The sequence below is a fragment of the Panicum virgatum genome, chromosome 5N (genome assembly GCF_016808335.1).
Source record: "Panicum virgatum strain AP13 chromosome 5N, P.virgatum_v5, whole genome shotgun sequence".
In the NCBI taxonomy this organism is placed as follows: domain Eukaryota; kingdom Viridiplantae; phylum Streptophyta; class Magnoliopsida; order Poales; family Poaceae; genus Panicum; species Panicum virgatum.
This window is the reverse complement of record NC_053149.1, coordinates 54042676-54060596: the sequence shown is the minus strand read 5'-3', so window position 1 is coordinate 54060596 and position 17921 is coordinate 54042676. Positions and strand designations below refer to the sequence as shown.

At 49.1% G+C, this 17921-nt stretch overlaps 2 protein-coding genes across 3 annotated transcripts; both read right to left on the bottom strand.

Annotated features, from left to right (window-relative positions):
• Positions 1-524: 524 nt before the first annotated feature.
• Positions 525-2766, bottom strand: LOC120675460 (pentatricopeptide repeat-containing protein At1g08070, chloroplastic-like). The gene has a single exon (XM_039956662.1). It carries the CDS (start codon positions 2487-2489, stop codon positions 672-674), a length of 1818 nt encoding a protein of 605 aa, XP_039812596.1. The 5' UTR covers positions 2490-2766; the 3' UTR covers positions 525-671.
• Positions 2767-2980: 214 nt separating this feature from the next.
• On the bottom strand, positions 2981-12515 carry LOC120675459 (protein IQ-DOMAIN 31-like). 2 transcript variants are annotated; one of them, XM_039956660.1, is made up of 7 exons: positions 12281-12515; positions 11669-11792; positions 10980-11252; positions 10338-10541; positions 10100-10159; positions 3730-4789; positions 2981-3468 (listed from the first exon to the last, which is right to left on the bottom strand). In XM_039956660.1, exons 2-7 carry the CDS (start codon positions 11753-11755, stop codon positions 3437-3439), a joined length of 1716 nt encoding a protein of 571 aa, XP_039812594.1. In that variant the 5' UTR covers positions 11756-11792; positions 12281-12515; the 3' UTR covers positions 2981-3436. The 2 variants fall into 2 exon arrangements, with proteins under 2 accessions (XP_039812594.1, XP_039812595.1); XM_039956661.1 differs by having other exon boundaries at positions 10980-11249.
• Between the last annotated feature and the right edge of the window lie 5406 nt (positions 12516-17921).

Below are 17921 nucleotides of genomic sequence, written 5' to 3'. Positions count from 1 at the left end.
CCTCGCCGGCGACTGGATCGGGGTGCCGCCGACCCTCTGCCCCCTCCCTCCCTCAGCCCCCTCCCTCCCTCTCCGCCCACCCTCGCCGACGCCGGATCTGGAGTGGCGCGCGGCCGGCCCCTCCTCCTTTCCTTCCATGGCAGGCGGCCGGATCCGGAGGCGCCACGGCCGCGCCCCCTCCCTGCTCCCTCTCCGCGCGGAGGCCGGCGGTAGGAGCAGCGTGGCGGATTGAGAAAGAGGTGAAAGAGATGAGGAGGATCTACATATAGAAGATGATAAAATTCAAGGGTTTTTTTGCATATATTCATGCCACGTGGCGCCACATCAAGTGGTATGGACCTAAGTGGCACAACTTAACAAGTTCAGGGTGCCAGATTTCGATTTTGCAAGTTCGTGGACCTAAGTGGCACCTCGGGACAAGTTCGAGGACCGCTGGTGTATTTAACTCTATTCAAAGATATGAAACCTAATAAAAAAAGGGTATCTCAAAAAAACCCTAATAAAAAAAGGAAGAAAGAAAGATAAAAATGAATATCTGAGACATTTGACCTGGTCTCAGTGCTTGTGTTCTACTTCCACGATTGTAAAAGCACAAAATGCATGCTTGCATCGACATTTAGCGAGGGAAGCCTTGTAAAGTTGTAATTACTTGATAGTCATTTGATCACTGATCAGCAAGCCTCTGAAATTAATTCAGGGTCAGGATTAGTCCAGCCCAGCTGCAAGCCCAGGCCGTCGACAACGTTATAAATCTCAGCTGACCTCGGGTGATATGTATCTTGCACCAGGAACCTGTGCACCTCACCGTCCAGCTCTATCCAGCTGTAGGCAGACAGCTTCTGAACGTTCTTGTTCCTCATCAGGTCCCTGATCTCCCTAACATCACCCCAGAGCCCTGCGTCCGCATAGATGTTGGAGAGGAGGACGTAGATCGATGAGTTGTCGGGCTCTATTGCCAGGAGCTTGTCCGCGGCGAGCTTGGCAAGCTCAACATCCGCGAGGGCTCTGCAGGCGCTGAGCAGCGTGCTCCAGATCACCGCGTTTGGTTCAACTTCCATGTCGTGGATGAACTTGTAGGCTTCCCACAGCCTTCCGGACTTGCAGAGGAGGTCCACTATGCATGCGCAGTGCTCAACTTGAGGAGAGACGTGATATTTCTTCTTCATCTCTTCAAAGAACGCCATGCCTTTGTCTACCAAGCCAGCATGGGTGCACGCGGTCAATAGTGCGACGAAGGTGATCTCATTCGGCTTTACCCCATCTGATTGCATCTTTTCGTACAGGGTGATAGAATCTTCTGCAAAGCCATTAAGTGCTAGGCCTCTGATCATGGAGTTCCAAGTGATGACCACCTTCTGTTCCATCCGGGTGAAGACATTGCGAGCTCTGCCAACATGCCCGCACTTGGTGTACATATCAATCAGAGAAGATCCAAGATAGCTGGTAAGTGGCAATCTCTGACTCTCGACGTAATTCCCAATCTGTTCTCCGAGTTCATCAGAACCCAGCTGTGCACAGGCAGATAATACACCAACAAGAGTAACTTCGTTCGGCTTGCAATTGGCTGCCTTCATCCTCTCAAACAGATCAAGAGATTCGTGTGGCCTCCCATTCTGCGCATAACCAGCAATCATGGTGCTCCATGCCACGACATCCCTATGTGGCATCCGATCAAACTCCTGACGGGCCTCGTCAATAGCCCGACACTTGACGTACATTTCCATCAAAGCAGTGTGGACTATCATGTTCTGCAAATCGTGCTCCCCGATCAACGCCCTTGCCCGCCTACCAGTATCAATATCACCAGTTTTGGCACAAATGGAGAACACAGTTGTGATAGTGATAGCATTTGGACTTGCACCCTCACTCAACATCCAATCAAACAATGTCAACGCTTCTTCGAATTCTCCACCGTGTGCATAGCAGGCGATCATCGAATTCCAAGAAGCGGATGTTCTCCTCGGCATACCATCAAACAGCCTTCTCGCCTTCTCCACATCACCAGACTTGGAATACCCAGTGATCAAGCAATTGATCGGTATTGGGTCCTTCAATGGCATCTCCTCGAAGACTCTCACAGCTGACACCATGTCCCCGTTCTTTGCGTAGAAATCCACCAGTGCAGTCTGCACAAATACATCCCCTAGCATCCCACGGACAAGGGCATGACAATGCGCCTGCCTGCCCTGGCACAACGCTGCTGAGAGGGCGCAGGACTTTAGGACAAGCGGGACGCAGCCCGGCGGGACGCCGGCGCCCCTGCAGTGAAGCGAGGAGGTGGCCTCGATGAGCTCCCGGTGCAACGAGAGCTTTGAGAGGCCGGAGAGGAAAGCGCTACAAAGGGCGGCTGTCGGGCGGGGCACCGCGTCGAACAGGTGGCGTGCGGCTCGGGAGGTGGTGGCGTCGGAGAGGAGGGCGTGGAGCGGTCGGGTTTTGAGGAGGTGCGCGAGGTTGGTAGGCAGGTGGGAGCGGAGGAGGCGGGGCTCCATCGGCGTCGGATGGCCGGGTCCGGCTGGAGGTTTGGATCACCGGCGGTAGGGATGGCCGCCGTGGGTGTTCGGCGCCTCGACGCGGTGTGACGGCAAGGCATGTCGCGGTGACAGAGGCGCTAGGCACGGCGTGTCGCGACACGCCTCTCACGGACCTGACGCCAATGGCGTGGCGAACGCGGCAGTTCTGGCCTTCCGGGCGGTGCAGGTACGGGCCTCGCGGCGGTGGCGGTGTTGCCGTGTTTGGGGTCGGTGCCAAAGGAAAGAAACCGCAAAGATTCGCAGTGTCAAACGCATAATTTTTTGCAAGATTTTTTTTATGCAAATTTTTGGAAGAATTCTACAAGATGAAAGCCCCATTCTATGCAAATATATTAGTATCAGGTTGGACTGCGAAAAGAGTACTTGACTATGATCCATTACCACACCTCACACCTGGTAATAACAGGGCAGTTTCACGAAATTACCCGGTATCATATCAATTAAGGCAGTGTGCAAGCGGATGATGTTATTCGATCAGACTGCAGAGTCCTAACATTAGCTTACACATGCATAATTCCTTCGACGAGGAATCGATTTCAAATCCCGAGAGAACTGTGACTATACAATCAGGGGGCGAAGCCACGTTGTTATTAGGGGGTGCATGTTCAAATTTTCGCCATATTTGCATCCCCATGACTCAACCTTATGCACCCACGAGTCAGGCGCACCCCTCCAACTTACTCTAGCTTCGCCACTGGATACAATGACACGAGGCACAAGGCGTGGCACATGAACCTACAACAGACTGAACCAGAGGCACTCATCACAAAGGTTGTTCAATACAAGGACAACGTCTCTCTTTACATCGCAGGATAAAATAAAAAGGAGCAAGCAGCGGCAGAGTTCTTCCAGCAGAGATTCAGAGCATCGCACTATTCAGTTCAAGTCAATGACTGGTCGCCTCTTCAGCGCTTCCATTCAGCTTTGATCGCCCTACCTGTCGATGTTCAAAAGATACAAATGAGAAGGAATGTCCCAAAACAGAAGACAAGGCTATTAGTTCAGACTTTTGAGCTTCATTGTCGAAACTATTCCAGCTAGCTAGGTTCTTTCTAAACAAATGATGGCAAGATGAATCGTGCCGTTAACTTGTATTGTCTATAAAAAAACGCTACGTTTTTAAATTTTACCATCCCTCCTACTGCCTCGTACAGTCGTACGTGTCTGCGAGGTGTGAACACAGTGAGTTCGAACTTACTGTTTGTACCGGAAGGAAGAGAGTGGCGTCGAGCGAAGCTATTCTTCTCTGCTGATGAATCAGAATCCACCCTGGGTGAATTCTGTGCTCGCAATTTCGCCTTCGCAGACTCCGTTGCAGCCATATAGCTTGGCTTCCATGGCTGAACAGGGGTAGCGCGAGTCCCATTTTCCACATATTCTGATTTGTTTGGGGATGAAGACTTTCTCTTGCTACTTCTAAGGCTTCCATTAGACAGATGCTCTTCCTTGGACTTTGGTTCCTCTTTCTTCCGTAAACCATTGGTCTCATCAATGTTCTGCAGTGGCATAACTTCAACTGCTGAAGCACCAACAGTGGGCTCATCAACATTTTCTCCTATAGAAACTGAATCAAGCTGAGTTTCCAGATCACTTTTCAAACCAGGTACCAAGTCGAAGTTATCCATATCTGAATATTCCAATAGCTGACCATTGCCAGAGTAATCTTGAGTTTCAAGAGGAAATGAAGCCTCACGTGCATTCTGTAGTACTTTTTCACATTGGCGGCTGTCTTGATGGTCCGAGATCCCATTCAGGAGACTAGATGTCTTTGAGATTTCGGCCACAGGATTAGATACTTTAGGAGCATCGGGTGTAGAATCAGATACCTTTGAGGAATCAACCCTGGAACTAGAGATCTTTGAGGCTTCAGCCATGGAATCAGTTACCTTCCTGAGGTTCCTTTTAACCTTCTCAAGTTCAGATAACTGGCTATCTGGTACTGAGTCAGCAGGGAAGTTAGAGGATTTCTTTGGATTACGTTTAAGTTTCTCAGATTCACCAGTCACGCTTGTATTGAAACTCTCAACTGTAGTGGCTGAACCCTTCCTAGTGTTGCGCTTTAACTTGGCTGATTCAGTTTCCATCGCATAACTAGCCTTCCTTACCAGCAGTTTCCCATCAGGAACTCTTTTTGGTTGAAAAACAGGCTTCCAGATGGAGCCTATGGTCCATCTCTCTAGCCAGTTGTAGGTTGAATTGGGATCCCTCTTGTCATACTGGAAGTGAAGAGGTTCTAGCACAATTGGTGAAGACAGAAGCTACAGAATATGAAAATGAGTTAGCACAACCTTGAAATATGTAAATGGAGAGTGAGGTTTCCTTATAAGGAAAGGAACAAGACCAAGTCTGTTCTTACATACAACAACAACAACAACAACAACAACAAAGTCTTTTGTCCCAAACGAGTTGGGGTAGGCTAGAGATGAAACTCAAAAGACACAAAAGTCATGGTTCAGGCACGTTGATAGCTAGTCTCCAAGCGCTCCTATCCAAAGCTAATTCCTCAGAGATATCTCAATCTTTGAGGTCTCTCTTCACCGACTCCTCCCAATTCAGTTTAGATCTATCTCTACCCCTCTTTACCTTATCAACACGCTTTAGCACCCCACTACGCACTGGCGCCTCTGGAGGCCTCCGTTGGACATGTCCAAACCATCTCAACCGATGTTGAGTAAGCTTCTCCTCAATTGGTACCACCCCTACCCTTTCCCGAATAGCTTCGTTCCGGACTCTATCCCTCCTTGTGTGCCCGCAAAATCACCGTAACATCCGCATCTCTGCTACACTCAGTTGCTGGACATGTCACTTTTTTGTAGGCCAACATTCAGCACCGTATAACATCGCCGGGCGAATCGCTGTCCTATAGAACTTACCTTTTAGCTTTTGTGGCACCCTCCTATCACAGAGGACACCAGAAGCTTGACGCCATTTCAACCAGCCAGCTGAGATTCTATGCCTAACATCTTCATCAATGTCGCCACCCTTTTGTAGTATCGAACCTAAATACCGAAAAGTGTCCTTATGGGCCACCACTTGACCATCGAGACTAACGTCGCCACCCTCATGCCTAGATGCGCCAAAATCGCACATTATGTACTCGGTTTTGGTCCTACTAAGTCTGAACCCTTTTGACTCTAACGCGTGTCTCCACAGCTCTAACTTCCTATTTACCCCTGCTCTACTCTCATCCACTAGCACCACATCATCAGCAAAGAGCATACACCAAGGGATATCACTTTATATGTCCCTTCTCTTGTGACCTCATCCATCACCAAAACAAATAAATAAAGGCTCAATGCCGACCCCTGATGTAGGCCTATGTTAATAGGAAAGTCAGTGGTGTCACCACCACATGTCCGGACAAACGTCATCGCATCCTTGTACATATTCTTGATGAGGGTAATGTACTTAGTTGGGACTTTATGCTTCTCCAAAGCCCACCACATGACATTTCTCGGTACTTTGTCATACGCATTCTCGAGGTCAATAAAGACCATGTGCAAGTTCTTCTTCTGCTCCCTATATCTCTCCATCAATTGTCGCATTAGGAAAATCGCCTCCATGGTCGATCTTCCAGGCATGAACCCAAACTGGTTTTGGGTCACTCTTGTCACTCTTCTTAGGCGGTGCTCGATAACCCTCTCCCAGAGCTTCATCATATGGCTCATCAGCTTAATCCAACGGTAGTTAGTACAACTCTGAACATCTCCCTTGTTTTTGAAGATCGGTACTAATGTACTTCTTCTCCATTCTTCAGGCATCTTGTTTGACCGAAAAATAAGGTTATAAAACTTAGTTAACCATACTATCGCTCTGTCACCTAGGCATCTTGTAACATCCCGAAATTTACCGAATCAAATCGTTTGCTAAAACCGCCATATTAATCGTTGAGCTCGGAACTTTTCCGCCCGATCTCCCGATCCCCGAAAGACTCGACCCCGACACCCGAATCCATCACCCTGTTCGCCCTTGACCCGTGCACGCACCCGGCCGCGCACGCACCCGACCGCGCACGCGTGATCGGCGCTGCGCGTGGCCGACCGCGCGCCGCGGATTCGGCGCGAATCTCTCTCCCTCTCTCTTCTTTCTCTCTCTCCCCTCCTTTTTCTCTCTCCCTTTTTCCTTTTTCCTTTTCTTCTTTTCTTTTCCTCTCTCCTTCCCTCCTCCTCTGCCGCGCGGCCCGACCGCGCCACCCCTCCCCGCTCCCGGCCCGCTCTGCTCCGCTTGGCCTGGCCCCGTCCTCTCTCTCGCCTCCTGCTCGGCCCGCTCCAGCGCCGCCTCTCTCTCCTCCTCGCGCGCGCTGCTAGGCAGCTCGCCGCCGCGCGCGCTCCCCACTCCGCCCGCACGCCCACACCGAGCCGGGACGCACGCGCCACGCCGCGGCATCGGCACACTGCACGCCTCGCCGTGCCACGCGCGCACGTGCTCCACACGGCCAAGCCACCCGCCCACTGCCGCCGTTGACGCCGCACAGCGCCGCCTGCCCGAGGCGTCGCGTCACCAGCGCTCGCCCCGCCCACTGCCGCCGCACAGCGCCACCTGCCCGAGGCGTCGCGTCGCCACCGCTCGCCGTTGACGCCCGCCAGAGCCGCACAGCGCCCGTGCCGTCGCATCACCTGCGCGAGCCTCGCCGCCCCACACCATTAACGCCGCCCTCAGAGCTTGCCCCGCCGGCCACCGCCCCGCTCTCATCCCCACCGCCTTGGCCGCCTATAAAAAGGGGCCGAAGGGCACCCCCGAGCTCCACAACCTCACCCGCCTTCCCGAGCTCCCCTCTCCTAGCCCTGCAGCGCCGCCACGCCAAGCTCCAGAGGCCGCCGCCGCCCTCTCCCGTCGCCCCGCCTCTGCGCGTCACCCCTACCCAAGGTGAGCGGGGTAATCGACTCCATGGAGTCCCCCGGTGCCTTCCCCCACCTCCATGGCCGCCACCACGCCCCTGAATCGCCGGCCCAAAGCCGCCGCCGCCCGCTGCCGCACGCCGTCGCGGCCAAGCCGACCCGAGCTGCCTCCGCCCGAGCTGCGGCCAGGGATCGACCTCGCGGACTGCCCTCTCTCTTTTCCCTCACTCCGAAGCCACCCCCGAGCCCTTGGCCGCCGGAATCGGCGCCGCCGACGACCCACGGCCGCCTCCCCTGTTTCCCAGCGCGTGGGGAGGAAGAAGACAGGGCATTTTGCCCATAACCCCCTCCCCTTTCCTCGATTCAATAAAGAGTCCCTCCTTTTGACCATTTTGCAAAAGAAACCCCTTCTTTTATTATATTTCAAAACAGACCCTCCCACCTTATGAAAACATTTATAAATAAGCCCCTGACCCTTTTAGAATGACCCAAGAAGTTTCTAAAATACAAACCAAGCCCCTGCTTTCTCAAATATAATTACAAACAGGTCCCTGGACCATTATTTAACCCCTAAACCTTTGATTAACCTATCATTTCATGCGCCAAACGACCTCGGATCATCCTAAAACTTTACCACGCCTTTCATAACATAGTTTTGACCATGCCATTAGGAATCCACCCAAAAATATTACTCCGAACTCTATATCTTAATTATTTCCGATTCGAGCTCAACGATAAACTTTTATTCCTTTTTCTTGACTGTGTGTCTGGTTGTATGCGTCGTAGACCACGGTGTGAACGAAGGAGGGCCCGTTGACGAGCAGTACTGCGAGCCGGTGAACGAGGATCAGTTCCGCGACCCCGAACCTGAAGGACAGGACCTCCCCGAAGGCTACGAAGACGACAAGTTCAATCCCGCCTTTGATGCATGCTTCTGTCGTAGTTTTTATAAACACAACCTATTGGCTTGTTTTACAAAATTGTATATGTTTTGTTTGCATGAAAACACGGTTGGATAGCCACCCCTTGATTTGTGATAACCATTCCTTGACCACCTAGATTAATGTCTGATTTTGGCTGGACGTTAATCGTTACTAGAATGCTTAGGACCTGCTACTTTATACAACTTGTTTTATAAAGAAAAGATGTGTGTGTGGGAAGGGATAAAAGTGGATTTTCGAAAGATGAGTCCAGACGGGATGGATGGCATGATTTGCCGTTTGGTGTGCTCGTGCCGGTGTGGCAGGGCAAGGAAGGGATATATCCATCTTGTCACCCCTAAGGACCGAGTTGGTGTTACATTTCACCTAACTCCACTATCGTGCAAACCACTCGACCGTTGTATGGGCAACGGCTTAGCATAAATCCCACTAGTGAGTCCGATAGCCATCAGGAGGGCTGAGAGCAACGGGTGACTAAGGAGAAGGGATAAGCCCCGAGTGACTTATGCCCCGGTTAAACCTAGGTAAAAGGTCGATGACCCCTTGGTGCATCCCGTGATGGCTAGTCAGGTCGAGCTAAGGTGGGTAATGGCTTTGTTGGGATCTACACCGACACTAAGGCGATCGTGTTGTGGTACCCCACTTGTGGGTAAAGTTGCACACCTCTGCAGAGTTAGAATCTATTCGAATAGTCCGTGCCCACGGTACTGGGTGAGTTACGGTGTGGTCTCACAACTAGTGTTTATCTTGGGTTGGGCTAGCGTGAGTTGTTTTGGAATTGTGTCCGGCAGTTGTGCCGTGTGCTACGACGGACGGGGAGTCCGGTAGCAGTTTAAAACTTGAACTCCGTGTTACTCAATACAAAAACTGGTTTCTGAAATATTTTCGGCTAAACGAACCCTTGCATAAAATTTAGATTTTCGTAAATTAAAACCATAACCTTATCCTTGTTTTACCTGAGCATGTTATTCTGATATAACCCCCCTCCGTGGGTGTGGTTGGACTTGCTGAGTACGTTTGTACTCACCCCATTCTTACTTTTTACAAAAGAAGACCCAGACTTCGTACCAGACGACGCCGAGTAGGGTTATCGTTCTACACCCAACCTTGCCTGTGGAACCGGCCCTGTTCGGGATGTTTTCGCTGACGTAGTACTCTGAGCCCGAGCTGGATCCTATGTGGGTCGCGCTCTGGTGTTATGTTGTAGCTTGGTTACTTATTATTATCTGTATCGAGTGTCCTCCTCGGAGGTTTATACGGTAATGAACCATCTGATGTAATAAATGTGGCATCAGCCTCCTGGGACTAATGTTTGTATCACATTTAAGTTCTCTCTTATGAGGGGACGCTTCACATCTCCACACCTCAATGGGGATACCATCAGGGCCCATCGCTTTACCGCCCTTCATCCTCTTCAAAGCCTCCCCGATCTCTGCCTCCTGAAATCTCCTCACAAAACGTCTGTTGGTATCGTCAAAAGAGTCATCTAGCTCAAAGGTAGTGCCCTCATTCTCCCCATTAAACAACTTGTCGAAGTACTCTCGTCATCTGCCCTTGATCTCGTCATCCTTCACTAGAAGTCGATCTGTCCCATCCTTCGTGCCTAGTCGCTGGTACAGGTCATCGTACGCCTTACCCTTTGCTACACTCACAGCTCGCTTTGCAGCCCTTTTCGCTAATTTATAGCTCTCGATGTTGGCTGCACTCTTGTCAAGGTGGAGGCGCTTGAACTAGGCATTTGAAGATAACAAAACTAATTCACTAGTTATATTTGAAAAAGAATATATACCTTCCGAACATAGGCATTTGAAGATAACTTCTCTTTCCATGCATCAGATGATCTAGCGCCCTGAAAAGTATGAGCAACATACTTTATTTTTCAATTTTTGATAGAAGGATACTAAATAACAATGCTGCATAGAACGATATGCATAACACATAATTTAGTTAAAGCAATCACCACTGAGTTAAACGAAGAAGAAAGATGCAAACAGAATATAAATGCATGCTCAATAACTTATACTCACTCCAAGGTTATGTTGGCCAAGCTTCACATTGAATTGCATGTCAGCACCAGAGAGTCTGACATTTCTTCCACGAACTAGAGATTGAAACTTCACAATCAACCAAGTAGTTCGAAGGGTTGAAACAGCCTGTCTCCTTACAAGATGCCCTCGAATCAGTGCCTGAAGTCTTATGATACCTTTCAATGCACGGAATGACCTTCGTGCCTGCACCACAAACATGACAACATTAACACTGTGCTACAGTACTGAACTTGAAATGAAAACATTGTAAAATGGCATGTCAATTACACTGACACTTGTACAATAATAACTTCGAAGACATGAAGGATTCAAAATGCACAAAATAAATATAGTAATTGAATTGTAGTCTGGGACACAATGATGAATGCTTCTCTAACATCCCAGGAAAAAAAAAACTGCCAAGGTCCTAAAGTAATAAAAGTTGAGATTGAGAAAGGACCTAAATCATGGCATACAATCAACCACTCAGCCAATCAATTATTTTAGTATCTGTGCTGTTATTTCCTACCAAAAAAAAGCTGAGTGGTTCCACAGAAAGGTTTGGCTAAAACTGTGAGCATGAGTAACACTTGTGGGATGCTGCAGATGCATCAGAAAAGTTGGTAGAACAATAAGCATTACCAGGTAACCACGAAAGGCTGCCTGTGCCTTCACTGCAGCTTGGTCTTCTCCCAATTGCCCAGGAACTGAAGTTTCGGAATCAACAATGTTTTGGTTCTGCAGATCTTGTTGGCCAGCCCGATCACTTGGCAAATTGACATCTTCAGCCTTCCCATTAATTGAAACAGCTCCATTTTTGTGGGCCTTAACAAGCACCGGTTCAGAGATCACTGGAGAATTCTCAGAAAATGCACGCTCCTCCCCAGCTGAGTGTCCGTTGTTATTTGTAGCCTTCTAAAAAAATATGACTGATCCGTCAGGGAAAGGAGAAGAAAGAAACAAAATATGCATTAAACCTGGCTACAATATGGATAAAGAAAAAGGGAAAGTGCATGGAAATGCATCAGTTTGCATGCTTTTAATTTCCAATCCCGTACGCGACAGTAACTAGTAGCATTTCAACCTTTGCAACGTTGTTACTTCACTGTTAGATACATTGGACGCTCCTGACTGTACTCAAGTTATCAACAACTGTATCATTAACCCAAAGCTGGCTTTGAGAGAAATAATTACTAGCAAGTAATACTGCAACAGATCATTTTGGGTGCATATATGGAGTTCTCTAGGTAGGATTGCACAGAGCAACTGTAAAAGCCTTAGGGAAAAGTACCTCAAAGTAAACAACGCATCCTAATTACAGAAGTGCTTACCGACTCATTTGCCTTGGTAGATCCGGATTTAGTTGATTTCTTCCCCAAGAGCACAGACTTGATCCACTTCCCCGGGGACTTTCCCATAGTATCCTAAAACAGCCAATACTGGAAATTCTGGAACCTGTAAACAGAGGAGCTCATCAATACACAGATCCATACAGTATGCCACAACAGACTTCATCTTTACAAAGATAAAGGAACATGCTGGACAGCTGGAGTAACCGTAATTTCGCTAAAGTTAGCATGATTTAGCAGACTCTTTTACAGTTACTCTAGCTTCCCAGGTGACGAAACAAAGGTGAAAATATCGTTGAAAGAAACACGAGCTGTAATTTTTTTTTTTTTGAAAAGAAAGAGCTGTAGTCTTAAACACAAGCAGGATAAGTAGCGCGGCACACAACCCAAATGCAGTGGCCATAAAAAGAAGCAGCAGCACAAAGCCGAGCAAGGAAAGCTCAAACAGCAGAGGAAATCACGAAGGGCCAGCAGCACGCACGCGGATCTGGCCAAACAAACACAGCGCCGCACAGAATCCGCGAACCAATCTCTAACGCCAGAATCTACCCTCGCAACTAGCGCAAACACAAGCAGAAAATGCAGGGCGGGAACCTGAAACAGCGGCGCCGCGCGTCGGCCGGCCGGTGGAGGAAGCACGCGAACGGCTCCGGCGGAACACCTCTCGCCGTCTCCTCGTCCCTGTCCGGTGACCTACCTACCCTTCAGGCTTCCAACCTCCAATCCATGGGAGAGGCAGAGCCGGAGCCCGGAGGTATTTGTTGGTTGGTTTTAGTTCAGTAGCTGGCGGGGAGAATAAGTGGGGAGGACGAGGTAGTGAGCTCACGAGCTCGGGTCGTAAGAGTGTTATAAATATTAAATTTAATAATATATATCAATAGTATTATGAGAGAGAAAAAAGAAATATCATAAAATATGAGAGTAGTGTTATCATTATGATCTTTCACTGACACAGTTATTAAGATTCCAATCTAAATAATTGTGTCGATGACACCTCCACCGACACTGTAACACTGGCCTCAAGCAGTCGGGCTAGCTCGACAAAAAGGCAAGGGGAGGAGAGCGCGCAGGAAGAGAGAGCAGCGGCCAGCGCAGGGGCCCGCATCACGATAGAAACGCGCACAGATTTACCCGCTCGCATCCTCCTAGGAGAAGCCGACCGGTGGGGTCATGGAAATTGGGACTAATTGTCAGAGAGACGGATGGGTTCGAGTAGGGGTGCGGTTATGTGTCACTTGGGGTGACAGATTTTCCCACCATCACCTGAAATAGTGCGTCCTTGTGCATGGGCCAAAATTAATTGTTGGGCCGAATAAGCTAAATTAATATTAGCACTTAACGACATAACCCTCATGCTATAGTACACATAAAAGAGAGCCATCATGTGAATGCATGCGGGCGTGGACAACCACTATGACGTCACCGCATGCATACAAATCTAAAACTAAAAAAAACTATAACTATTAAACTAAGCATCTAAATTAAATTTGGATTGTACCATTATCTTTCTTATGACAAGATCTTCAAAATAAGACCACACTTGCTTATGTTCACACGATATTTATTTAAAAAATATTTTTTTAATATTAAATAATTAATTTCAACTACTGAGAACACATACTTTAACAACAGGAACAAAAAAAATTCATGAACAAAAATTTAAACATAACGAAATAATAATAATATACAACAAACAAAACATTAAACATCACGAACATTTGATTGTATATACTAAATAGTAGAAAATAAATACCACGAACAAATGAAATAACATGGCCGAACAATTTAATTTATAACACGAACAAATAAAATATACGCCTGAAACACTTATATTGTGAACAGAGAATAAATGATTAATAGATAGTTTGAAAAAAAGGAGTAGCATAAATATTAGGTAAAAAAAGTGGAATAAGAAATTAAAGAAAAAAATAAAAATATTAAAGAAGATACAATAGGAAAAATCATATTAGGTAAATATAATATCAATTATTAGTATAGTTGTTATGAGTGAGTATGTAAAATAGAATTGATTAAGAAGTAAAATAATTAAATTAGAAATTCATAGTTGGGAACGAGGGATAAGAAAACCAACTAAAAGGTTGTCGGTACCTGCAGCTGGGGTACCCACTCCTACTGTGCCAAGACTCGCGTAGTTATCCGTAACTACGTCCTAAGGAGGTGAGCAGCCGGACCCCTGGGGTCCGACTCCATCTCACCGGACCAACGGTCCCGGACCCGCTTCCCGCTCGGGGGACGGGTCCGGTGTCACCACGTGTCCCAGAGGTGAAAATGCTCAGCACTTGTGACCGCGGACCCGGACCCCCGCAGGTGGGTCCGGGACCTCCACGTGCCATCCGGACTCTTGCATATGGGTCCGGGACCTCCACGTGCCTATCCGGACCCCCATGAGCTCTCGGCTCAGCTAGCTGCTCGAGAGGGGTCCGGAGCCGCCACGTGTCATGCAGACGCGGCGTGCGGGCGCAAGCCTTCCGCTGGAAGCTCCCTCACCCACCCGCATTAAGTGCGAGTGATTGAGGCGGGCTCTGCTGCCTCTGGGAACGGGGCAGCTTTTGTCAGTCCACACTGTGGATCGCCAGTTACCGAGGCGGCTCGTCAGTTACCAAAACAAGCATTAAAGAATCTGCGCCGTGCGCATGGGCGACGAGTCATGATGACCAGCTACTGACTGGAGCAACAGTGCACGCTGCTACAGTGACTGAGTCAGTAGTTCGGCGCTTCATCATGAATTCGACGCGCGGCTGCAGAGTCTAGACTCTACTCTGACAGGTCAGCTCAAGATCATCCCTGATTAGAAGCTACGCACGGAAGCCGACGACAAGATATCCCGATCTGAGGCATTGAAGGCCAAAGTGTAGTTTATAATACATCGCCGGGCCCACCTGTCGGGGCCCAGCTCAGTGTACGTGCTCCCCTTGGACATATAAAAGGGAGAGCACGCCCGCTAGAACACAAGTTCACACAGACACGTGGTTCCACAAGTTTTCACACAGACACGAGGTTCCACAAGTTTTCACACATGCAGAGACGGGCATAGCTCCTCCCCCAGCTTGCACACAAGCTCTCTCAGACTCTCTCGAGACTAAGGGAACATAAGCAATACAACACACAGTAGACGTAGGGTATTACGCTCTGGCGGCCCGAACCACTGTAAACCTGCTGTGTTCTTCGTGTTCTTCCAGCGAGATCGAACTAGTCCTAGCTAACCCCCGAGTACTCACCCTCTGGGCTTAGGCGGGTGCATTACGCCACCCGGCTGTGGGTCTCCACTCCACGACAAAAGTTAAATAAAAAATAGAAAAACGAATCAAGTGTTATAAATCACAAAATCTATATTATATGAAAAAGAAAATCTAAAAAAGAAAAGTACACATCTAAAACTAATTTTACGAAATCGAGAAATAAATTAGGATACAAAGTAACTTACCATACCAATAAAAGATACAAAGAAATAGAAAAGAAATGTTACAATGAGACAAGAAAAAGAAAGAAAGGGAAGAAAGAAGATCACGTCAATGAGAAAAGAGAAATAACAATAGAAAATAGAAGGGAAAGAAAAAATGGAGAAAGCAAAGCAACTAATGGAAGGGACATATAAATGAAAAGAAAAATATAAGAAAACTAAAAAAACTTAATACTAAATAAGGAAATAAAATTTATAAAGAAAAATAAAAAAGAAGAAAAGTAGAGCATGTAAAGAAAAACAAAAAAGAATAATGTGAACGATTAGCGTTCATGCTTGCCGGAAAAAGAAAATTGAAAGATACAATAAAAAAATAGAAGAAGAAAACAAAGGAGAAAAAAATAAAATAATTACTATGGAGTAAGCCTGCCATGTTGCAGTATGCATATCGAATGTATGTGTAAGAAACCACATGCATGTGCCTGCTATCACCAGCATGTCGCTATCATATGTATGTGCGTCGCTATCATATGCAATAAATTTGTCTGGTACATGCTGCCGCTGCTAGCACCATCAATGCATCTACTTGTAGGTTGATTTGAGAAAATTGTTATTGGACCTAAAATAATTGAACAATAAGCGCACATTCCTTCCAGCGATGGATGTGGAATTTGTAGCGCGGTCGACATATAGTCTCCCGGTTCGAGTAGAGTGATAGACGTTTCGGAACGCTGCGAGGCGTTCCTTTTTCCAGACGAAAAAAAGCTCCGGCCCCGTCGGTACTGACGGTGGGCCCGGCGGGCGCGCCCGGCCCGGATGGGACCGCGTGTCAGCGAGGCCCGTGCGTCGCCGCGCTCCCGCGCGGCCCGGTGCGAAAAGCGTGGGAGACCCCGGTGTCGGGCGGTGGTCCCCTCCACGGGTGCGGCGGTTAGCATCTTAATCCGCGCATGGTGACGGATGTTTCACCGCTCCGAGAAGCTAATCAGCGTGGCAGACTCCTGTCAGTCTCTGACTCTGTAACTCACGGACCGCTTGGTAACGGCGTAGCTTCGAAGATTCCGTTCCAGTCTTGTCCCTGCCTTCGCCTCGTGCAAGAAGCAGCACCACCGTCCACCGGATCGATTGGTTGTCCGGGGCATCGTGCTGGCTGGCTGGCTTCGCGAGAGGTGAGATTGCCAGCCAGCAAGGGCAAGCAAGTTTTGCAGACACGTTGGGTCGAGCTGGAACGCCAAACGAGCCAAGAATCCCATCTTTGCTCGGCTAGGCGAGCGTAGCTTTTTACAGTACAGAGTTTTAGCATGTCAAGTAGGAAAAACTAAGAGCAAATGAGCAATGGCTACCGGCCGCGATAGTGCGCGCGGTCGGTGGCGCGTGCGCCTCGCCGCGCGCGGGACGTCTTAACGGCAACAGACAGCATCAGCCGAGGATAAACGAGTGTCATGTCCAGCACAAAAGGGGCAAAAAAAAAAACCCAAAGCAGGTAGTGGCGGCGACGGACGAAGCAGCAGCTCGCTCGCTTTCCTTGTCCCCCCTCGGCTCCTCGTCGGCTCGCGGCTCCGAGAGACCGGCGACGAGATGGCTGGGGACGGAACAGGAGCAGAGGAAGGCGATTAGCTTATTAACCAACCAACCCATCGCCTAGCGCCTGACAGACAGGTTAACGTGCCCAGCAATAATTTTGACCGCCCGGGTGGCCGAGGGCCAGGCGGCCAGGCGGCCAAGGCCATATGCCACCAGGCCGGCACGGGAGGACGGGAGGCCACCGGCGGCTCGCTGGCGCCTGGCGCCTGGCGCCTGGCGCGGCACCACCCACCACCACCAGGCCTGCGCCGCTGGCCCCCGCTGGGCGCACGCGAACAGCCACGGGGGCTGAGCCTGAACGGCGGACCACCGATCGTCAGGAAAGCGATCCACGGCAGCTACAGTGACCTGCTACTGCTAGACGATGCCGCGGTCAGACCAGACCGATCGGTGATCACTGATGACACCGGCCCGGGAAGGCTACGACTACGAGCTAGGGAAACACGGCACGAGTGCACGGTTACTCGTGCGGCGCGGCGATAATGAAGGCAGGGTCTGGCCGTCTGGCGCGCCGTGACTGTACCGCGCGGCCTATTGACCCTTTCGTCCCGTGCTTTCCTGTCCTATGTAGGGGTGGTAAAAGGCCATTTTTTTTTCTAGATAATCTAAAGACCGAACTCTAAACGTATCGGGTCATAATTTTATTTAATTTTCAGCTAAAAAAATAAAAAGCCAAATAGAACTATAAAAAAAAATATTAGGATCATGCTCCATTACCACCCTCCTGTAGCTACGGTGGCGCAGTCAAGCGAACGGGCTGTATGATTTAACCCACCTGCCCGGCATTTCGCCTCTCTTTTTTCTTCGACGGCAGAAATTCATTTTCCCTATGGTAACTCTGACCTGAAAACAGTTCTGGGGGCTACCCCGTACCCGCCCAGATAGCTGGGTCAGAAATTCAGAGCAGCCGTCGTACGAGCAGTCAGGTGGTCCTCGATCAAAGGAAAGAAAAGGTGGGAATTTTTTTATTTTTATTTTTATTTTTTTTCGATTTATCAAAAATATATGTCTTGTTTTTTTTTTCAAAAATGTCACCCAGCCGCCGGTTCATCCGGCGGAAGGTTGTTACCGCCGGATGAACCGGCGGTAGGGTGGATCCGCGCTGGGCCGTGGTGGGCCGAGCCTTACCGCCGGTTCAACCGGCGGTAGGTGGAACCTACCGCCGGATCATCCGGCGGTAAGCACCTACCGCCGGGCGGTAAGCACCTACCGCCGGTTGAACCGACGGTAAGG